The sequence below is a fragment of the Carcharodon carcharias genome, chromosome 6, assembly GCF_017639515.1.
Source record: "Carcharodon carcharias isolate sCarCar2 chromosome 6, sCarCar2.pri, whole genome shotgun sequence".
NCBI classification, from domain to species: Eukaryota; Metazoa; Chordata; class Chondrichthyes; order Lamniformes; family Lamnidae; genus Carcharodon; species Carcharodon carcharias.
In genome coordinates, this window is record NC_054472.1 from 140,363,176 (window position 1) to 140,387,151 (window position 23,976).

Below are 23,976 nucleotides of genomic sequence, written 5' to 3' on the forward strand. Positions count from 1 at the left end.
AGTTTGCGCGATATATAGCGAGCAATGATCTGATCAGAGTAGCCATTATACCGGAGGATGGCTTTATGCGCCCTCATTGATGGTGATTTCAGATTTTCAACAGGCTCAATGCAATGTATTATACTTATTTATGAGAAAGGACTGCACTAAAATGGAGTTTCTCAGTACATTTAACTACTGAATGTAAAATAAAGCAGCTTATAAATTTGTGTGGCCTCATCCTACTGAAGTGTTAATGAGTCTGCTTTCCAGAAACTTCATGGGGGCCTTATAATACATTCCACAGGTTAGGCTATTGCAAGTCCAGATGCTTGGTAGTGAAACTGATAGTGAGAGATGCATGGGACTACCCAGTGATACTAAGGCAGAACTGAAATTTGTAATACCACCTTGATCAGGATACATTGAATGATGATCATTCTGACAGTGCAATGACAGAACAGTGGATTCTACTACTAGGCTGTTTGTTCACACACACATCCAGAAGCTCCACAACTCAATCCAAGCTGTTTACCATGGGAAAATGCTGACCATAGACTTAAAAGTATCCTCTCCCCTGAACAGGGAAACAGGAATAGAAAAGGCTGTTCAGCCATTGAGTCTATTTGAGCCTATTCCATCATTCTGTTAGGGGGAAATTAAAAATGCTAAAAGAGAATACAGTAAGAATTTACTGAAAAACCATTAAAATCTCCAGGCAGACATGGCTGCTAAACATATTAAGAGTTGAAGATTACCAGAGGTGTACTCCCCTCTCACATAGGGAAGGGGCAGATGGTTTTAGTTTAGATATGGGATACAATAGACAAAGAGGGGGCTTTGATGAAACACAAACAGACTTGAACTATGAGAACCAAGTTCTTTGCGTATGTGTTTTAATTTTGATTGGATAATATAATTAGGTGTACATCCTTTAGAATAATTGGTTAGCAAAATTACGTTTATGTACTCAATAGGATAGAATTAGCATGGGACCGGTGTGACGGTTACCGATTGGATGTATTGAAATGTACTCAAATATATTGTGATAAGAAAAAAGTACAAAAGTAATGAAATGTAATCAATCTGGGAGCTGGGTCTTCATTCTTAGGAATGATTGTGGCTCCCTTGCATATGCTTGAATAAAACCGGTTAAAAGGAAGCCTGAGTCTCTGTGGTTGTTGCAGGATTGGAGGGTGTAACTTCAATTCAATGAGATCATAACTGATTTGTACCCCATCACCACCCATCTGCATGGCACCATATCCCTCAATACTCTTGGCTAGCAAAAATCCAATGACCTCAGATTTAAAATTAATTGAGCTAGCATCTATTGCTGTTTGTTGAAGACAGTTCCACACTTTTACCATGCTGTGTGGTGAAGGGTTTCCTAAATTATCTCTTGAATGGCCTGGTTGTAATTTAAAGGTGTTCTAGACTGCCCTATCAATAGTAAAGATTTCTGTTTACTCTAACAATTCTTTTCAAATCCTAAAAAATTCAATCAATCACTCCTTATCATTCTGTATTGTAGGGAATTCAAGTCTACTTTATGCAATCTCTCGTAATTTAACCCTTGAAATACTGGTAATATTCCAGTTAATCTGTACTGTACTCCTTCCAAGGCTAATACGTCTTTTCTAAAATACTCCAGGTGTGGTCTGATCTGTGTCTTGTTATAAAGGCTAACATTCCATTAGCCTCGGATTATTTTTTGCACCTGACAATTATATTTTAGCAATTCGTACACATGGACCTCTAAATCTCTTGCTTTCTTGGAGTCTGATTTGAGATATTTCATGTGAAAAACCTAAATACATTATTCTACAATCCAAAATACATCATTTGTTGTGCTAGGCAAAGGACTATGGGGCCATTATGCCACATTTTCATGCAATGTTGCTAGTCCACTGCCTCACCACCACCTTAGGGAAGAGTTTGAAAGAGGTGGTGAAAAATAGTAAAGCAAATGTACAAATCTCTTGAGGTACGTAGGAGGAGAATGAATGAAGAACAACTGTTGTCTAACTAGATGCCAGTTGCTGTACATTCAAGCTGAATAATTATAACCTTTTCTCTAGCCAAACAGTTCTCTGAAGAATCCAGGTGAGGACCATCGTTAATTTTCTGACAAAATTCTCAATGCCGATGTTCACCTAAACATAAACAGTATCACAGGGAGAAAAGGGGAAGGGGAGGCAATGGGGAAAGGGAGGGTTGGGGTGATTGGGGTCAGTGTGAGATATGTGCTATTGTTTTGGCATGTGTTGAATAATTTTAAACTTTAGACAAATATATAAAGCCACAAGCAAAAACCAAACAATACATTGGGTAATTTAAAATGCTCACGTCAGGAACATCAATTTTTATATTATACACTCCAAAAAAAGACTCAGCTGATTAATGCATTGCTGGTTCACAAGATTCAACCTTGGTTTGCATTCAGTTAACTTAAACTATGGGTGACAGTAGTATAAATGGCACAAGCAAGTCTAGGGGGAAAGAGTAAATATACATCACCAGGGTTCCCAGCTCCTAATTGCTATCTAGTATCCAACCTCTTGTTAACGCAATATAGCCACCAATACCTGTCTGTGTATACACACTGGACTGTGCATGCACAGAAATCCAGTGACGTCACTGCTGGAGACTACAGCCTGGAACTCAGAGTGACAGAAGGGGAAAGAATGAGGAGAGACAATATAGTCTTAACACTCATAGCAACCTACAACCCACTTAGATTATTGAGATGGTGAGACAGAGGCCAAAATTTTCCACACCATTGGCGTCGGGTTTCATGGTGGGCATGAGCGAACAATATGGTGAGAAGGCCAAGGATTGGTATTACACTGTTGGGAAACCAGTTTGCAATCATCTGCTCTGTCCGTCAATAGCGGGTTGCCTTTCCTGTCGCCTAACATCGGGAACCTAATTTCAATGCATTTGCATCTCATCACCTTGCCTGATTGCCAGAATCATCCCCCTACAGTGAATTTACTGCCCTGGTCGGCAGGAAAACACATTGGCCCAGAACACGTCTTGATAAGTGCGACGTGCAGAAGTCAGGACTTACCATTAGGACCTTGCTCACATCACGGACATCTGAGGATCAGAAGATGCAGGAGCCTTAGAGCAATGGGACCGTGGAAGAACGGCCATTGCATGCTGGGTGGATTCTCATGGATATGGCTCTACCTTGAAGCAACTCACAGAAGTTGGGAGGTCTCTATTGATGGGGTCTACTTCAGGATGTCATGATCTTGGCCATGGGCTGCTATGGATAATCAGTGAGGCGGGGGAGAGGAAGGTCCAGTTCTGAATGGGAGAAGGTGTACCGGGATGGCAGTGGGGTGGGAGAAAGTTTAGGTTTTACTGGGGGGGTTGAGGTTGAGGGGAGTGGGGGGTGTAATGGGGAGGATGCAGCAACTGAGGAGGTAGGTGTAAGGGTGGAGGAAAGGTGTAAAGGCAAGAGTTCAGAGGGGAGATGTTCGGGGATAGGAAGGAGTTTGAAGCAGGGGAAAGGAGTCCAGGGAAAGGAAAGAGTTTAGAGGGGGGAAGGAGTCCAGAGGGAGTAAGGAGTCCAAAGGTAAGAAGGAGTCCGGGATGAGGAGGAAGAAAGGTTGGAGGACGGAGTAAGGGGAGGTGTCCAGGTGAACATGCAAAAGGAGGGGTCTGTGGAGCCAATGACTGGGGAGCAAACTGAGGGTGGGAACGGTAGAGGGAATGGTGAGTATGAGAGTGGCCAGAGTGAGCCAGAAGGGTGAGAGCATGAGGGTGCATGGTAGCGGTAGAAGGGACAGCAAGGGTGGTTGGTGGGGACTCGGAGACAGACATGAAACCTGGGGGTGGGAATGGGGAAGTTGAGTTGTTCAATGTGGATGGGGGTGGGATTCTCAGGAATATAGAGAACATTCATCTTCACCTGGACATCCTGGAAAGAAAAGGGTTGTGGTTGGTAGGTGATGGTGGAGAGATGGAAGGTGATGGTGGAGAGATGGAAGGTGATGGCAGAAGGGGTCAACAGTGATGGGGGAAAGGACATGGGTGACTGGAAGCTGAGAATAAACTTAACAACTACTATAGCAGTTGAAATGGAAAGTGGGCAGAGCCTCATGTTGGACGGGCACAGGTGCCACATGGGAGTGTGATCAGTGGATAGGTGGAGATGCAGGTCAGCTCAGATGGACAACAGGAATAGCAGGCAGCACTGAAAATGCTCAGGAGATTGAGATGAGTGTGATGGGGGAAGAGTCCGCATGTGTGGGATAATGCTTGCACAAAGCTCTGAAAGGCCCTGCCACGCACACCACACACACACTTCTCCCTCCAGAATCACTCATGGTCCAGCTGCATGCAACTGAACTGCAAGTGTGGGGTGAGGGGTTGGCAGTTGGGTTGGCGAGGATGCAGGGAGAGGACTCACGAAGCCTGTCAATGAAGCTGAAAGACACCATTACACATTATTCAGTGAAAGTGAATACATTTTCAGATTATAAAGTGACAAAATGTGTTCACGCACCCAACCACTGTGATCAGAAATTCTTAACTTTTCTAGGCCCACCACTTCTTCTAGGTGCTGCCCTGACATCCGCAGGAGGGGTGGAGACAGCTTGTGCAATGGTTGGCCCTGTTGTTTCTGATAACTTTGGCGTGCGTTCTCGAGAGAGCCGAGGTCTTGATTACTCTGGCTTGCTTTGGCTGTCCTCCTGTGGTCCTGCTGCTCCCTCTGCAATGGCAGAGAATCGGGTAGAGGAGGTCACAGGAAAAGGGAACTTGGAGTGAGAAGGCAGCCTCTGAGATTCCTGACTGGGTGACCCAGGGGTGTCCAGCTGCCGCTCCTCCTCCCTTCAGGTGCCCGAAGGCCCTGGCCTGATTCCTTAAGGGGACAGAGCACCTAGAGGGATGTCAAGGTGCCCCGTTTCCCCCTCGTATTGCCACTGCAGGAACTCACCCATGGCTACTACAACAGAGTGCAGGTCTGCGCATCTCAGTGTTCTGCTGGACCAGGATTTCCATGTGATCTGCCATCCTTCCCATGGAGACCTCCTTATGTGTGCATGTGGGCACCACTTCATTAGAGAGCAGGCAGATACGCTCTTCTAACCCTGTTGCAGGCTTCCAATAGCTCTGCGTGATGTTCCCATGCCTTCTGCTGACTCTCCACAATGAATTGGAAGGCCGAATCCAGAGACTTGTCGTTTGATTCAGATCTCAGATTTCTCTTCTCCAGCTGTCTACCGAGTGCAGGGGGACTCAGTTGAACCTGCCTCCTCCTACTGCGGACACATGCCCGTGCAGTGACCACCAGATTGTGAACCCGAGCCTGCTCTAGATCTAGGTCCCACTGAGGTGTGTGTCTCTGCAATGGTGGAAGTGTGGGTAAGCACTGTGATGGGTCTTCCTGGCTGCTTATTTCCACTTCTTCAATGGAGGAGTCCTCTTGGCTGGAGGTGAGAACCTGAATGGAACTGAGACTGGCTGGCTGAAGATGTTGGTTGCTTGGCAGAGCTCCCTGTTGGCACAGGCATGGTCCATGCCCTGACCAGTCAGTGCGATGGCACACTCCTCAAAGTGAGTGAGGGGTCTAATGTGGTCCACTCCACCCCTGGTCTGGGACATCTCCCTCCTGTTGTAAATCAGCTTCTCCCGCATAAAAACAGTAGGAGTGTGAACAGGATACATGGCACTGCATGGAATATTTGTGTGGTCACCGGAGCCATGGATAGGATGAGCTCCATAGGATATGAGCCTGATGGAGATGTGAGGGTTTATGTGTGTGTGTATTAGTGGTGTTCTCCCTTGAGGTGTGAGATCCTGTGGATGTGTGATGGGTTTGAGATGAAGTTGAGCGTGATGAGGTGCTTGACTTACCCTTGCTGAACAGATGAGAGCATTTATCCTCCGCCGGCACTGGATGGCTGACCTCCGCTGTTGCTGACCGCCGCTGTGATTGGTGACTCTGTCGCTTAAAGCAGTCCCGTTCTGAAGACATGAATTGGACATACGCTCTTTCTGCACTTTAAATATGGCACCCGGAGTGAGGAAGCACTGAGGTCAAGGCAAATCCGAGCCTGCCCGCCAACAAGTCAATGTTTCCTGTGAATACATGATTAGTGAGGTTAGATGCCCTGGGAATGGGCCAATAGGGCGCAAGAAGCCACTGTTGCTGCTAGCCAGTAAAATGTCCTTTTTCCCACCCTACTGCACTTTGTGCAAATCTGGGATGATTCCGCCCAGAGTTTAGAAACACTGTCCGTCATGACTGCAGTAAAATATCCCACAAAGAAATGATCTTACTTTCCCATCTGCAAATACTTCCTTTCTAACCCTGTAAAAGGAGTTTCTAAAATCTATCACCGTCAGTCCAGAATAGAAATTCACAACATTCTTTCCTCCTGCTGCCAGGAACAATGATGATCACAAATGAGCCCTGCACATTGTCCCCTATGAAGATGGTGGCCACTAACCTAGGTCTACCATCAGCATACAACTGTGCATGCACAATGTTGGCACCAAACAGAGCCTTGCAAGAAAGTGAAAACTGAGGATGAGCCGGTTTCGGCTAAGCTGATAAGCTAAACAAAGTCAAATAACATGATAACATTTACTGCCTGGGAACACATGGAGAATTTTGGAAATATTTAAACATCTATAACTTTGGAAAAATATTAATTGCTACCTGTGCCAATAAAATTGTAATTCAGCTTGAACTACTGACATCAGGAAAATGAGACCAAAGGGGAACTTAAAATGCTGGAAATCGACAATAAAATTGAACAATCAATTAGCATGTGAAAGATAGGTTAATGCTTGGTAGTATGCTTTATAGGAATAGAAAGAATCTCATATTTTGAAACCATTCCAAGCACACTGTAAAAATCTTAAGCAAAATGTTTGAGGCTCATTCACTGAGATCTATTGTACCACAATCTGTCCTTTCCACATTCTCCTGCTGTGAATTTTGCTCAAGTGAATAACAGATGGATTCCAAAGTTAAATTACCTACTTTTATACCAAATTCCCAGGAACATTAAGCAATACAGAAACTTAAGTTTGGTTCCCTTGTGAGAATGGATGTTTTAAAAAATATTTTGAGGTATATTGTGTTATCCTGTAAAGAAAGCTGGGTGTGTGTGTGTGTGAGATTCAATTAAGCTGGGCAAGAGTTTGATAGGAGTCAGGTGGTCTGGGGATTTGGAATCATGAAAAAGAGGTGTTAAGTTGAGGTACAAGTAAATAGGTTAGATCTAACATTTGCATTTTTAGATAAGTTGAGAGTTTATTTGAATATCAAAGGTGAGCCAGAAGTAACAAAGAAAATGTTTGCACCTTGCAGGAGTTCATAGGTAAACAAGCAGTGGGGATATATTTTATTGACCCAAAAGCAAAGACAAAATGGAAACAGGAAATATCATATATTTGGAAGGTTTTGGGTTTCAAAGTGGTCTGAGAACAATAGAAAGATGAAAGTGAAAGAAAGGTATATTAGAGTTACTGTGGATAGTTGTTGAGCTGGAGAGAGCCAGAGATGGCTTGACATAGCTGGAACTGTTGAGATAGCTGGAATGCTGGGCTCGAGGAGGATGCCATTTGAATCACCCAGCCAGTCTAGTCAGAAAAGTCTTGGGCTGTAGCAAGCAGGTTTATTCTTAAGTGAAATCCAGCGGAGTGGAAGAGGGTAAAGGTCATGTGGTACACCTTTATTGAAGCTACAGCAGTTTGCCTTGTGTAATATTACTGGAGTTTATATGTAAACATCTGTAAGAGAGTGTTGCCTGCAAGGTGTTTGCTTGTGGGTTTGACCAGGTGGAGTGTTTTGAGGGGAATGTTTTATAAGACTAACCTTAATTGTGTAATTGTAAACTTGTGTGCTTAAGTTTTATTTTATTTTATTTTTGTTAGTGAAACTTTTACTTTTTAAAATCCCAAAAGTGTTGCTGGGCCTCTTGCTGCTGAGATTGGTATGTTGTCTTCTCAGTTTCAGAATACAGAAAAAAGATTAGGGCCCATAAGCCATGTTTCCCTCTGGGGTTTGGTCTGAACAGCAATTAACACCAGCTGTGGTCATAACATCCTACATAAAATTTGTGAATCTTGAACATTGGAATAACTTCACATTTATGAACCAATTATAAAAAGTGTTAAAGAAGATCATAGGCAATTGATTCAGCAAACCATTTCATAATTTTATAGACAATGAAGTAACTTCTCTTAAAATGTGCCTTCAAAATTAATTTTACGGGGGTTTTATTTTTCCTAAAAGTATATCAAAACATTGGTATCACTCTTGACAAAAAAATTTCTCCCAGAAATCCACACTGTTGTGAATGTGGCAGAACAAGGTTCCAGAGTGGATTGCTCCGGAATTAAACCTGCTAGAAAATGCCCCTGAAAAATGACAATGCATTTCTGAAGCTTTTCCTTAGCCTAACTTGTTTTGGAATCGAGTGCAACAGACAGAAATATCAGAGAATTGGCCAGTAACATCTGATGGATTAAGATCAAATGTAATCTGGAGCACAAAAATAAAAGCATACTTTTTATTAGAATTTCAGCTAAGCTTGAAACTTTCATTATGGATAGATCTTTAAGAATGGAAGACAAAATTTGCAGTGCCTACCCAGTGAAGCTTGATGCACACAGTTACAAACTATTCAATTACACAGAAAAACATTCATATTAAATCACAACAATCACATAACAATATTCCAACATTTTATTTACATTTCTGACTTGTCACAGCAGTCAATGAATCTAAAAGTTTTAACATTTTATAAAGTCTTCTACAAAGCATAACAAACATGCATTGGAATGCCCAGGTGTAATTGGCCTTTATCTATCCAGTGTATAAGCCTCTTAATTTTAGAAATTCTAATGTAGATCATCTGATCAACTCAGTAGACTTCTTCCTGTCGGAAAGCATTGCGCGCACTAAGATTGCTTTAAAATTGTTTTTCCTTCTTCAATGGGGCACTTGCCATGTCAGAGGCCTGAGTATGCAAGTTTGAATCTCATTCCCAAAATTCACATGCATATTTAGGTTTTTGCTAGAATCTTCCATCATTCAGGACATTCAATGTATTTTCCAGCCGTGAGATATCCAAAGATTGAAGTCTTCAATCCATGAAAAAGGTGATCTTTGCATCAATCAAAACTTGTCAGAAAATAAGCTTTGCAGTAAACACAAGAGATTAACTCAAAAACCTGCTTCCCACGTAATTTTTTTTAACTCGAGTATTATTACCTTGTCATCTATGCAACACCATTTTCCACTTTATAGAAAATTACCTAATAGTTTCTTGAGCATGGTCAAAATCATCAGGAAGGACTAACACTGAAAATCCATGAAGAATGCAGTGACAAACTAAAGCGATGAAAGTAGAAAATAATGGATGCAACTTTAACAGAGGAAGGCAGGTTACAGAGTCCATTGGTAACTATCGAAAGAGATGAGCCATAGTGCCTAAAGCACTAACCCAATGGGAAAATCAGGCTGACACAGATCTTAAATATACTTTCTGAGTGGAATTTTATATCAAATTTGTTTGGTTCAGTTTTTTCTTGCCTAGTCAATATGCTTTTCAATCACAGAGCCTGCAAGGTAAAATCTATTGTTAGATTTATGTTCCACAATATCTGACCTTGAAAAAACTGAATTCTATTTAGTATTAATGACATACAACTATTAAACCACATTATTTAATTGGGACATTAAAAAGGAATGTTTTTCTCTGTAGAAAAATAATGAATTAAGTTACTACAGCTTGCCTTGTATTTAAAAAAAATTCTACAAGTCTGACATATCAGATAACACAGTGGACCAGCCCCACATTACCTCTCTAATGGTCACTGAGAGACACAAATATGCTTTCACCCTCAATGTTTCCCGCATACCCATCGAAGTGCCTGTTCTTCCCTGAGGTCAGTCAGGTTCTGGATAGACCTCCAGCTGCACTGGCAGGCATATGCTCGTGCACCTCTCCTACTTAACGTCTTCACTTTCAGTTTATTTAAGTCAGGCATGTTGTTTCTGTTGGTGAAAGCAAAAAAAAGTGAAGGTGTGCGCATATCTTAAACGTGGCACAACATTACATTCATTGATTGCAATTAAAGCTAACAGAATAATTTGGATTGGATTTACTTTAGAGGTGGTTCAGAGGAGGTTTACTAGATTGATACCTGGAGTGAGTGGGTTGTCTTATGAGGAAAGGTTGGTCAGATTGGGCTTGTTTCCACTAGAATTTAGAAGAGGGGTGATTTGATTGAAGTATACAAGATCCTGAACTGCCTTGACAAGGTGGACTTGGAAAGCATGTTTCCTCTTGTGGGTGTGTCCAGAACCAGGGGTCACTGTTTTAAAATTAGAGGTTGCCCTTTTAGTTCAGAGATTAGGAGAAATCTTTCCTTTCAAAGGGTTGTGTGACTTTGGTACTCTCTGCCTCAGAAAAATATTTTTAAGGCAGAGGTAGATTGATTCACTTGCCTAACAAGAATCTAAGGTTCTCGGGGGTAGATGGGAATGTGGAAATTGAAACACAAACAAATCAGCCATGTTCTTATTGAATGGGGGAGGAGGCTCAAGGGGCCGACTGGTCTACTTCTGTTCCTATTTCTTATGTCCTTTCATAGGTGCTTATGTTCCACTCGAGTCTCCTCCCATCTTACTTCTTCTAAATCTCCATCATAACCCTCTATCTCCTTCTCCCTCATAAGCTTGACAGCTTTCCCTTAAATAAATCTATATAAATGCTCAAACCACTCCGTGTTAGCGAATTCCACATTCTTACCAGTTTTTGCGTGAAGAAGGTTCTTCCGAATTCCCTATTGGATTTCTTGAAGATTATCTTATATTGATGGTGTTAGTTATGTTCTTCCCCACAAGAGGAAACATTCTGTCTGTCTCCAATCTATCAAAATCTTTCAGAACTTTAAGGACCTCCATTAGGTAAGTCCCTCAGCCACCTTTTTTTTGAGAGAAAAGAGATCTAGCCTGTCAATCCTCTCCTGATATGTATACAAACACATTTCTGGTATCATTCTTGTAAATCTTCTTTGGACCCTCTCCAGTGACTATGTTGTTTTTATAATATGGCCACCTGAATTGCATGCAATACTTGTGTGGTCTAACCAAGGCCGTGATTCCAGGTTTAGCATAACTTCCCTACTTTTCATATCTATTCCTCTAGAAATAAAACCTAGTACATGGTTTGTTTTCTTTAAATGGCATTGCTACCCTGTGGCACAGCTTTTAATGACTGATGTATTTGTGCTCTGGGACCTTTTTGTTCCTCATACTTGCACCTTCCAAGTAATAAGTGACCTCCCTAGTCTTCTTACCAAAATGTGTTGAACATTATTTTCCAATTATTTTCCCGTTCTGCAAGTTTATTAATGTCCTCCTGTAATTTGATGCAGTCCTCCTCAGTATTCACTAATCCCCCCACCAAATTTGGAGTCATCTACAAATTTATATATTTTTTAATTTATAAATTTGATTCCAAAGTCCAAGTCATTAATGTAAATTATGAACAGCAATGGTTTCAGCACTGATCACTGTGGAACACTATTTCCCACTTTCTGCCACTCTGCATAACAACCCGTTACTCCCACTCTCTGTTTTCTGTATTGAAGCCAGCTCACAATCCATTCTTCCATTTGTCATCTGCCTCCTGTCTGGATTTTATCTGGGGGTGCGGGGGGCAGGGGATAGATAAAACCTTTCTGCCATCTCTCTATTGTTACTTATGGTATTAACCTGTCTATCCCTTAATGATCCTATTCCCAACACAGCCTTCTTTTATTTTAATTTTTGTGCCTATAAAATATTTTACTATTTTATTTTATGTTCCTTTTTAATTTAATTTCATAGTTCCTCTTTGCCTTGCTAATTGTTTTTTGACTTCTCTCATAAACTCTTCACATTTTGTCTTACGCTGCCTCTCTGTCTATGTACTTAGTGTAGGTCTCTCTCCTAACCTTCAATTGTTTCCATATGTCTTTATTTATTCATGGTGTCCCCTTTATGTTTAGTTTGTTCTTTTCTTTTAGTGGAAAATATTTTTCCTGCAGTCTGTCGAACACCATTTTTAATGTTTCCCATTGTTCTACATCATTGTTTGCCAATGTTGTCACTCATTTTATTTTCCCAAGTTCTATTCTTAGCTTCTTAGAAATTCATTATTTTAATGCCAATTTTCTCCACTGCTTTCCTAAAAACTCTACCACCGATGATCAAACTTTGATAAATCATCAGATCAGCCTTAATTCATGTGTTAACTTTGTCTGTTACATCTTCCTGGTATGTTTTGGAAAACGATCTAGGAAAGGGCAATTGTGTTTGACAAATCTATTGGTAGTCATTTGGTAGTACGAAACTTGAGTATTGCTGAAAAAAAAACATCCGATGAGTGCAAGATGAAAAGCGTTTTTTTTCAGCAGTGCTCGAATCTATTGGTGCTTTTGAAGATGTAACTGTGTAGTTAATAAGCAACCAGTGATGTAGTATATTTGGATTTTCTGAGGGCATTCATTCAATAAGGTACCACACAAAAGGCTGATATACAAGATTGAGGCTCATTTGATTGGATGTAACTATTAGTATGGATTGAGGATTGGTTAACAAGAGAGAAGGAATAGACAGGTCTTTTTGGGGTGGCAGGGTGCAACTAGTATGCTGCAAGGCTTTAGCTATTTACAATATGTATCATTGACTTAGATGAGAGGACCAAGCACTAGTATATATTAGAATAAATGTTCAAAGACTTGGTCAAATATTTAGGTTTAAGGAGCATCTTAAAGGAGATAGGGGAGGAAGAGAGGTAGAAGGGTTCAGGGAGGGAATTCAAACTTATGACCTCGGCAGCTAATGGCACAGCCGCTGGTGTACCTATTAGAATCAGAGTTCTCAAGAAACCATAATTGGAGGAGTGCAGGTATTTTCTGTAGAGCTGGAGGAGATTACAGAGGTAGGGAGGGGTGAGGCCATGGAGAGATTTGGAAACAGGAATGAGAGTTTTAAAATAAAGATGTTGATTACCTAGGAACCAATGTGGGTCAACAAGTACAGGGGTGATGGGTGAACAGGCAGAAAGTGGAGGCCAACCAGGAGGAAAGCTAGGTGTGAAAGTAAGCTAAGGGGCAAACCAGAGGTTGCAAAAAGATGAGGTTAAGTGATTGGGCAAGAAGGTGGCAGATGTAATATAAAGTGGGGAAGTGTAAAATTATCCACTTTGGTAGAAAAATGGAAAAGCAGAATACTTTTTCCAAAACGGGAGACTAATAAGTGTTATGCAGAGAGATTTGGGGGTCCTTCTGCATAAATCAAAAAGTTAACAGCAAGTAATCAGGAAGACATATGATATGTTAGCCTTTATTGCAAGGGAGATGGAGTAAAAGAGTAAGACAGGTTGCAACTATGTAAGGTTTTAGTCAGGCCTGGAACATTGGTTCAGTTTTAGTCTCCTTTCCTAAGGGAGTATATATTGCCTTGGATGGGGTGCAAAGGAGATTCGCTAGCTTGATTTCTGAGATCAAAGGGCTGTCCTATGAGGAGGAATTGAGTGGAATGGGTCAAAATTTCCTAGCGAAAAATTGTCTATGAGGTGATTTTATTGAAATGCATAAAAGTTCCAGAAGGCTTTATAGGGTAGATTCTAAGAGGCTGTTTCCTTGGCTAGAGTCTACAACTAGGGATCATGGGCTCAGGTAAGAGGTTAGCCATTTAGAACTGGGATGAGGAGAAATTTCTTCACTCAGAAGGTCGCCAAACTTTGGATTTCTCTGCCCTAGAGCATGGATGCTTTGTCGGTATGTTCAGCATTGAGATCACATTTTTGGGCATTAAGGGATTCAAGGGATATGGGGGTAGAGTGGGAAGGTACAGTTTATGTAGAAATTCAGCCAAGATTTCTTGAATGGTGCAGAAGGCTCAAAGGGCTGTATAACCTATTCCTGCCGCTATTTCTTATGTTCTTACGTACTCACTGGAAAACTTGTAGTTTGCTGAGGGAGCTTTAGGCAATATTTTTTATAAGGAGGGTATTTCCCTGGAGATCTATGGAAAAAATACATTTTGCATTACACATCCTGTGTATTACTGACTCAGCAGATCTCAATTTTCTTTGGCTGAAACAATCACTGATCATAATGAAATTTGATTCATGAGTTAAGCCAATCTGCCTGACTATACTTTCCACAACTTGCCCCAACCAAACTGCCACAGGAGCGGTGATGCAGCCCTTATCACCAAGTTATACCCTGGCCTCTCCCACCAGTTTTTTTTCACCTTCTACCCCTTCACCCTGTTCCATTCTTCTCACTTGTCCTTTGAAATTCTTACTTTTGGCCTTCCTCAAAAGTTTCCACCAGAGTAATAATTCTTCCTTTCCTCCTCAGTCTCTGCACTGAGTGACTACTTATCTGAGGTGATTTCAGCTTCCCTTAGCTATATCTCAGAAAAACCTTCAAGAGCTCATCTTGATCAGTCCTGGCACAGCCCTTAACTTCACTCCAATCATCAGATCTGGCTGGTCAATATTAAGTGTTAATGCACCTTGTGCTTTTCCCCAAAAAGTCCAATACTGTAGAATTCTCCCTGCAAAGCAAGAAAAATGACAGGCTTTACTCCTCCATTACCACCTGCCTCCTTAAACCTCTCTCTCTTTTCACCTCCATCCTCACCACCACTAGAAGCTCAAGGATTTCTTCATTACCTAGAGACCATCTGTTCAGTTACCTCTGTTGCTTCCCCTCTTTTCCTTGCCTACAAGGTCAAGCTCCACTGTACTCCTAGGAGAAGGTGGTCTCCTTTACATTGGAAAGACCAAATGCAGACTGGGTGACTGCTTTACGAAACACTTCCATTCAGTCTGCAAGCATGACCCCGAACTTCCTGATGCTTGTCATTTCAACTCATGTTGCTCTCACTCTGGCCTTTCTGTCCTTGGCCTGCTAAAATGTTCCAATGAAGCTCAACACAAGCTCGAGGAACAGCACTCATCTTTCAACTCGACATTCTATAGCTTTGTGGACTCAACATTATTTTCAACTATTTTAGATCATAAGCTCTGTTTTCATCTTGTTTCATGATTTTTTTTTGATGGTTCATTTTTTTCCTGGTTTCTTCTTTATTCCTTTACTTTACACTTGGATGGCTGCTATCCAGCCATTCACTCTTCATCTAGACACATCTTTTGTTTTTTTCTTTACCTATTATCATTCGCTTTAGTTTTTGTACCATGAATTTTTTTTGTCATTTAATGTCTTCTGCCCTCCATCCCATCACAGAACTTCCCTTTTGTTCTTCCTTTTCCCCTCCCGCCTCTCACTTGCTCAAAACCTAATACATTTCTATCTTTCCTCAATTCTGATGAAGGGTCATCAACCCAAAACGTAACCCTGTTGCTCTCCACAGATGCTGCCTGACCTGCTGAGTATTTCCAGCACTTTGGTTTTATTTCAGATCTGCATCATCTGTAGAATGCTTTTTCATCTACTGTGCCCCTATCTTTTGCTCTCTCCTCTCCCCCCGCTGTTTCTTGCCCATCTCCCCCCATCCCTTTGTGAGTTCATCTTACCCATGAGTCCCAACTCTTGTTCTCTTTGCTTTATTTCATTAAACTGCTGACCAGCAAACTTCCCTTCCCAGCTTCTATTCTGAAATTATAAATGTTCTTTTTCTCAGGTGTTTTTTTCCCCTTTTCAAAATTGTTGTCACCCCTTTTGAAAAAAAATCCATCATTAACCTCTCCATCCTTGAACACTACCATCACAACTGCAATCACCATTTCCCTTTAAGCTCTTGAAATGTCGTCACCTCCTGGATCTGTGCCCATATTCACAGAATTCTCCACCTGAATTAATCTAATCCGGTTTCCATCCATCCTACAGCACCAAAATGACCCTGCCAAAAATGGCGAAAAATTCTCTATGACTATTGGGTACTATCTCTTTTTGAACTCTCTGCAGCTTTTGACATGGTCAAAAGCTTCATCTTCCTTGGCCTTCACCTCCGTAACCCTGCAAGTATCCAAACTTTGTCCCTTTTTCTCATGTGCATGTTGCCCCTTAGTAAAATAATAAGATATAGGACCTGCCTCTACATATATGCTGATAGCATCCAGCTCTACATTTCCCCAACTTCTGTGTTCTCATGCTGCTTATTGAATGTTGGATGATTTCCTTCCCCTCAACTCCATCCCTACCTGCAAATTGTTGAACAGCTTATCATTAAATTGTAGAACCAGAAATTATTGAAAAGGTCCAAAGCATAAATTGCATTTCAAAGAGCTGTTTACAATCTGCAAATTTAACGTTGCAGATAAATTAATATAGGTTCCAGCTTTTAATTTTTCATTGCCGAGGTACTGGCCATAATCTTCCAATCCTCCTGAGATACAGGGGTGGTGCCAGAGGACAGGAGATTTGCAAATGTTACATGCTTGTTCAAAAAAAAGATGCAAATCTAAACCCAGCAGCAGACCAGTAAGTTTAACTCCAGTGGAGGGAAAGCTTTTAGAAATGATAAACTGGGATGGTCACTAGGACAAGTGTGGATTAATTAAAGAAAGTCAGTGCAGATTTGTTAAAGGCAAATCGTGCTTAACTTGATGAGATAAGAGAGAGAGTTGATGAGGGTAATGCGATTGAGGTGGTGTTTATGGCTTCCAAAAGGTTTTTTATAATGTATTATAAAAAACAAAATACTGCAGATGCTGGAAATCTGAAATGAAAACAGGAATGTTAACAACCTGAAATGTTAACTTTGATTCTCTCTCTACCTGATCTATTGAGTACTTCATGCATTTTCTGTTTTTATGCCACATGATAAACTTGCCAGCAAAGTTGAAGCCCATGGAATAAAAGGGAAAGTGACAGCATGGATAAAAAGTTAGCGGAGTGCCAGGAAACAGAGAGTAGCAGCGAATGGTCGTTTTTTGGATTGGAGGAAGGAATGCAGTAGGGTTCACCAGGGCTTAGTACTATGATCACTGCTTTTCTTGATTAAAAATTAGACCCAAACTTGAGTGTGCAGAGTACAATTTTCAAATGACACAAACGACAAAATTTGGAAGTATTGTGAACTGTGAATAGGATATTAACCAAATTTTAAGAGGGCATAGATGGCTAGTGGAGTGAGCAGGTGAAATTTAGAGCAGAGAAGTGTGAAGTGATACATTTTGTTAGGAAGAGCAAAGAGAGACAACATAAAATAAATGGAATTATCTGGAAAAACTCAGCAGGTCTGGCAGCATCGGCGGAGAAGAAAAGAGTTGACATTTCGAGTCCTCATGACCCTTCGACAGAACTTCGAGTCCAAGAAAGAGTTGAAATATAAGCTGGTTTAAGGTGTGTGTGTGTGGGGGGCGGAGAGAGAGAGAAGTGGAGTGGGGGTGTGGTTGTAGGGACAAACAAGCAGTGATAGAAGCAGATCATCAAAAGATGTCAACAACAATAGAACAAAAGAACACATAGGTGTTAAAGTTAAAGTTGGTGATATTATCTAAACGAATGTGCTAATTAAGAATGGATGGTAGGGCACTCAAGGTATAGCTCTATTGGGGGTGGGGAGAGCATAAAAGATTTTAAAATTTTTTTTTTATAATGGAAATAGGTGGGAAAAGGAAAATCTATATAATTTATTGGAAAAAAAAGGAAGGGGGAAACAGAAAGGGGGTGGGGATGGGGGAGGGAGCTCACGACCTAAAGTTGTTGAATTCAATATTCAGTCCGGAAGGCTGTAAAGTGCCTAGTCGGAAGATGAGGTGTTGTCCCTCCAGTTTGCGTTGGGCTTCACTGGAACAATGCAGCAAGCCAAGGACAGACATGTGGGCAAGAGAGCAGGGTGGAGTGTTAAAAGCGACAGGGAGGTTTGGGTCATTCTTGCGGACAGACCGCAGGTGTTCTGCAAAGCGGTCGCCCACTTTACGTTTGGTCTCTCCAATGTAGAGGAGACCACATTGGGAGCAACGAATGCAGTAGACTAAGTTGGGGGAAATGCAAGTGAAATGCTGCTTCACTTGAAAGGAGTGTTTGGGTCCTTGGACGGTGAGGAGAGAGGAAGTGAAGGGGCAGGTGTTGCATCTTTTGCGTGGGCATGGGGTAGTGCCATAGGAGGGGGTTGAGGAGTAGGGGGTGATGGAGGAGTGGACCAGGGTGTCCCGGAGGGAGCGATCCCTACGGAATGCCGATGGGGGGGTGAAGGGAAGATGTGTTTGGTGGTGGCATCATGCTGGAGTTGGCGGAAATGGCGGAGGATGATCCTTTGAATGCGGAGGCTGGTGGGGTGATAAGTGAGGACAAGGGGGAGCCTATCATGTTTCTGGGAGGGAGGAGAAGGCGTGAGGGCGGATGCGCGGGAGATGGGCCGGACACGGTTGAGGGCCCTGTCAACAACCGTGGGTGGAAAACCTCGGTTAAGGAAGAAGGAGGACATGTCAGAGGAACTGATTTTGAAGGTAGATGCGACGGAGGCGAAGGAACTGAGAGAATGGGATGGAGTCCTTACAGGAAGCGGGGTGTGAGGAGCTGTAGTCGAGATAGCTGTGGAAGTCGGTGGGTTTGTATTGGATATTGGTGGACAGTCTATCACCAGAGATTGAGACAGAGAGGTCAAGGAAGGGAAGGGAAGTGTCAGAGATGGACCACGTGAAAATGATGGAGGGGTGGAGATTGGAAGCAAAATTAATAAATTTTTCCAAGTCCCGACGAGAGCATGAAGCGGCACCGAAGTGATCATCGATGTACCGGAGAAAGAGTTGTGGAAGGGGGCCGGAGTAGGACTGCAACAAGGAATGTTCCACATACCCCATAAAGAGACAGGCATAGCTGGGGCCCATGCGGGTACCCATAGCCATACCTTTTATTTGGAGGAAGTGAGAGGAGTTGAAGGAGAAATTATTCAGCGTGAGAACAAGTTCAGCCAGACGGAGGAGAGCAGTGGTGGATGGGGATTGTTCGGGCATCTGTTCGAGGAAGAAGCTAAGGGCCCTCAGACCATCCTGGTGGGGGATGGAGGTGTAGAGGGATTGGACGTCCATGGTGAAGAGGAAGCGGGTGGGGCCAGGGAACTGGAAATTGTTGATGTGACGTAAGATGTCAGAGGAATCACGGATGTAGGTGGGAAGGGACTGGACAAGAGGAGAGAGAAGGGAGTCAAGATAACGAGAAATGAGTTCTGTGGGGCAGGAGCAAGCTGAGACGATCGGTCTACCGGGGCAGTTCTGTTTGTGGATTTTGGGTAGGAGATAGAAGCGGGCCGTCCGAGGTTGGGTGACTATCAGGTTGGAAGCTGTGGGAGGGAGATCCCCAGAGGAGATGAGGTCAGTGACAGTCCTGGAAACAATGGCTTGATGTTCAGTGATGGGGTCATGGTCCAGGGAGAGGTAGGAGGAAGTGTCTGCGAGTTGACGCTCAGCCTCCGCGAGGTAGAGGTCAATGCGCCAGACAACAACAGCACCACCCTTGTCAGCGGGTTTGATGACAATGTCAGGGTTGGACCTGAGAGAATGGAGTGCAGTAAGTTCAGAGAGAGACAGGTTAGAATGGGTGAGAGGAGCAGAGAAATTGAGACGACTAATGTTGCGCCGACAGTTCTCAATGAAAAGATCAAGAAAAGGTAAGAATCCAGAGGGAGGGGTCCAGGTGGAGGGAGAATATTGGAGATGGGTAAAAGGATCCGTTGAACTGGGAGAGGACTCCTGCCCAAAGAAGTGAGCCCGGAGACGATTTCTCCTTCAACTCCTCTCACTTCCTCCAAATAAAAGGTGTGGCTATGGGTACCCGCATGGGCCCCAGCTATGCCTGTCTCTTTATGGGGTATGTGGAACATTCCTTGTTCCAGTCCTACTCCGGCCCCCTTCCACAACTCTTTCTCCGGTACATCGATGATTACTTCATGATGAGCTGCTTCATGCTCTCGTCGGGACTTGGAAAAATTTATTAATTTTGCTTCCAATCTCCACCCCTCCATCATTTTTACGTGGTCCATCTCTGACACTTCCCTTCCCTTCCTTGACCTCTCTGTCTCAATCTCTGGTGATAGACTGTCCACCAATATCCATTACAAACCCACCGACTCCCACAGCTATCTCGACTACAGCTCCTCACACCCCGCTTCCTGTAAGGACTCCATCCCATTCTCTCAGTTCCTTCGCCTCCGTCTCATCTGTTCCGATGATGCTACCTTCAAAAACAGTTCCTCTGACATGTCCTCCTTCTTCCTTAACCGAGGTTTTCCACCCACGGTTGTTGACAGGGCCCTCAACTGTGTCCGGCCCATCTCCCGCGCATCCGCCCTCACGCCTTCTCCTCCCTCCCAGAAACATGATAGGCTCCCCCTTGTCCTCACTTATCACCCCACCAGCCTCCGCATTCAAAGGATCATCCTCCGCCATTTCCGCCAACTCCAGCATGATGCCACCACCAAACACATCTTCCCTTCACCCCCCCTATCAGCATTCCGTAGGGATCGCTCCCTCCGGGACACCCTGGTCCACTCCTCCATCACCCCCTACTCCTCAACCCCCTCCTATGGCACCACCCCATGCCCACGCAAAAGATGCAACACCTGCCCCTTCACTTCCTCTCTCCTCACCGTCCAAGGACCCAAACACTCCTTTCAAGTGAAGCAGCGTTTCACTTGCATTTCCCCCAACTTAGTCTACTGCATTCGTTGCTCCCAATGTGGTCTCCTCTACATTGGAGAGACCAAACGTAAAGTGGGCGACCACTTTGCAGAACACCTGCGGTCTGTCCGCAAGAATGACCCAAACCTCCCTGTCGCTTTTAACACTCCACCCTGCTCTCTTGCCCACATGTCTGTCCTTGGCTTGCTGCATTGTTCCAGTGAAGCCCAACGCAAACTGGAGGAACAACACCTCATCTTCCGACTAGGCACTTTACAGCCTTCCGGACTGAATATTGAATTCAACAACTTTAGGTCGTGAGCTCCCTCCCCCATCCCCACCCCCTTTCTGTTTCCCCCTTCCTTTTTTTTCCAATAAATTATATAGATTTTCCTTTTCCCACCTATTTCCATTATAAAAAAAAAATTTTAAAATCTTTTATGCTCTCCCCACCCCCAATAGAGCTATACCTTGAGTGCCCTACCATCCGTTCTTAATTAGCAAATTCGTTTAGATAATATCACCAACTTTAACTTTAACACCTATGTGTTCTTTTGTTCTATTGTTGTTGACATCTTTTGATGATCTGCTTCTATCACTGCTTGTTTGTCCCTACAACCACACCCCCAATCCACTTCTCTCTCTCTCCGCCCCCCCCACACACACACCTTAAACCAGCTTATATTTCAACTCTTTCTTGGACTCGAACTCGAAGTTCTGTCGAAGGGTCATGAGGACTCGAAACGTCAACTCTTTTCTTCTCCGCCGATGCTGCCAGACCTGCTGAGTTTTTCCAGGTAATTCTGCTTTTGTTTTTGTTTTGGATTTCCAGCATCCGCAGTTTTTTTGTTTTTATTAAAATAAATGGACACAATTCTAAAGGGGATATAGGAATAAAGGCGCTTGGGTGTATATGTGCACAAATTGTTTAAGATGGCAAGGCAGGTTGAGAAGATGGTTAAAAGGCATATAGGGTCTTGGGCTTTATAAATGGAAGTAAAGAGTACAAAAGCAAGGAAGTGATGAGGAATCTTTATAAAACACTGGTTCAGCCTCAACTGGAGTACTGTGTTCAGTTCTGGGCACCACACTTTAGGAAAGATGTGAAGGCACTGGGGAGGGTGCAGAAAAGATTTATGAGAATTGTTCCAGGGATGAGGGACTAAAAGTGGGTGAGTTCAATTTCAAATTGGGTACACAAAGAGAAATAGAGAGGGAAAGAATGATTCTATTAAAAGATAGAGAAAAAGAAAGTTTTAAAATCTCCATCAACAATGAAAATCTGAAGGAATGAAACTCACATTTCTAACAGTTAATTTTCAGCCTCAGAGGGCCTGACTTACAGTCAATCACACTTATCCAATGTTAAAAGGGTACTTAGACTGGAATGGACAAAAATTAACTTTTTGCGGCGAGCTTAGTTCATATCTACCTTGCAACTGTACGCAATTCAGTGCATTTCACCAGTGAGTTGAACAGCCAGTTGCCGCTTTCACAACTCAGACGGCAGCTATTGGATAATTGAGTTCAGTGCAAATCTGTCACATGCCTGTACCATTTCTACATAAATAACAGCTAGTGCTATAATAGCATCAAATAACAGCTTGCCTCATCATTATTTTAACAGCAAAATCTGGGCCTATATAAAAGTGAAGTAAAAACATAACATTAGAGTCATAGAGGTCTACAGCACAGAAAAAGGCCCTTTGGCCCATTGAGTCTGCGCCGGTCAAACAAGTACCTCAACTATTCTAATCCCATTTTCCAGTACCAGGCCCATTGCCTTGTCTGCCGTGGCATCGCAAGTGCACATCCAAATACTTCTTAAATGTTATGAGGGTTTCTGCCTCTACCACCCTTTCAGGCAGTGAGTTCCAGATTCCCACTACCGTCTGGGTGAAAAAATTCCTCACATCCCCTCTAAACCTCCTGCCCCTTACCCTAAATCTATGCCCCTGGTTATTGATCCCTCCACCAAGGGGAAATGTTCCTTCCTATCTACTCTCTCTATGCCCCTCATAATTTTATACACCTCAATCATGTCCCCCCTCAATCTCCTCTAATCCAGAGAAAATAACCGCAGTCTATCCAATCTGTCCTCATAACTAAGACTCTTTAGCCCAGGCAACATCCTGGTAAATCTCCTCCGCACTCTCTCTAGTGCAATCACATCCTTCCTATAATGCGGGTTCCAGAACTGCACACAATACTCTAGCTGCGGGCTAACCAGCGTTTTAAACAGTTCCAGCATAACCTCCCTGCTCTTATATTCTATGCCTCGGCTAATAAAGGTAAGTATCCCATTTGCCTTCTGAACCACCTTATCTACCTGGCCCGCCACCTTAAGGGACCGGTGGACATGCACACCAAGGTCCCTCTGATCCTTGGTACTTCCCAGAGTCCTACCATTCATCGTGTATTCCTGTGCCTTGTTTGTCCTGCCCAAATGCACCATCTCCCACTTATTCGGATTAAATTCCATTTGCCACTGATCAGTCCATCTAACCAGTCCGTCTATATTCTCCTGTAATCTAAGGCTATCCTCCCACCCCACCAATTTTTGTGTCATCCGCGAACTTACTGATCAACCCTCCTGCATTCAAGTCTAAATCATTTGTATATATACCACAAACAGCAAGGGACCCAACACCGATCCCTGTGGACACAGGCATCCAGTCACAAAAACAACCCTCGATCATCACCCTCTGCTTCCTGCCACTCAGCTAATTCTGGATCCAATTTGCCAAATTGCATTGGATCACATGGGCTCTTACCTTCATTATCAGTCTCCTATATGGAACCTTATCAAAAGCCTTGCTGAAGTCCAAGGAGACTACGTCAAATGCATTGCCCTCATCTACACACCTGGTTCCATCTTCGAAAAATTCAAAGTGGTCAGATATGACCTCCCCTTAACAAAACCATGCTGACTGTCCTTGATTAATCCTTGCCTCTCCAAGTGTAGATTAATTCTGTCCCTCAGAATTGCTTCCAATAGTTTGCCCACCACTGAGGTTAGACTGACTGGCTTGTAGGACCCTGGTTTATCCCTTCCTCCCTCCTTGAATAACGGTACCACATTGGCTGTCCTCCAGTCCTCTGGCATCTCTCCTGTGGCCAGAGAGGTATTGAAAATTATTGCTAGCGCCCCTGCTATCTCCTCCCTTGCCTCACTCAGCAGCCTGGAATACATTTCATCTAGGTCTGTAGATTTATCTACTTTTAAGCCTGCCAGACCACTTAAAACCTCCTCCCTTTCTATGCTAATTCATTTAATTTTATCATAGTCCTTCTGCCTGATTTCTATACCCAACTCGTCCCTCTCACTTGTGAATACCAACACAAAGTATCTATTTAGAACCATACCTACGTC

At 43.0% G+C, this 23,976-nt stretch overlaps 1 protein-coding gene across 4 annotated transcripts in view; it reads right to left on the reverse strand.

The window, feature by feature from the left end:
• Positions 1 to 8,681: 8,681 nt before the first annotated feature.
• Positions 8,682 to 23,976, reverse strand: part of c6h8orf37 (chromosome 6 C8orf37 homolog) — a 33,814-nt gene continuing 18,519 nt past the window's right edge. For 2 of the 4 annotated variants that reach the window (XM_041189143.1, XM_041189141.1), the window contains exon 6: positions 8,682 to 10,009. In XM_041189143.1, coding sequence (XP_041045077.1) covers positions 9,856 to 10,009 — 154 coding nt within the window. In that variant the 3' untranslated portion in view covers positions 8,682 to 9,855. Of the gene's footprint in view, positions 10,010 to 13,962; positions 14,033 to 23,976 lie in introns of all 4 variants that reach the window. The other 2 variants (XM_041189142.1, XM_041189144.1) reach the window with 2 other exon arrangements.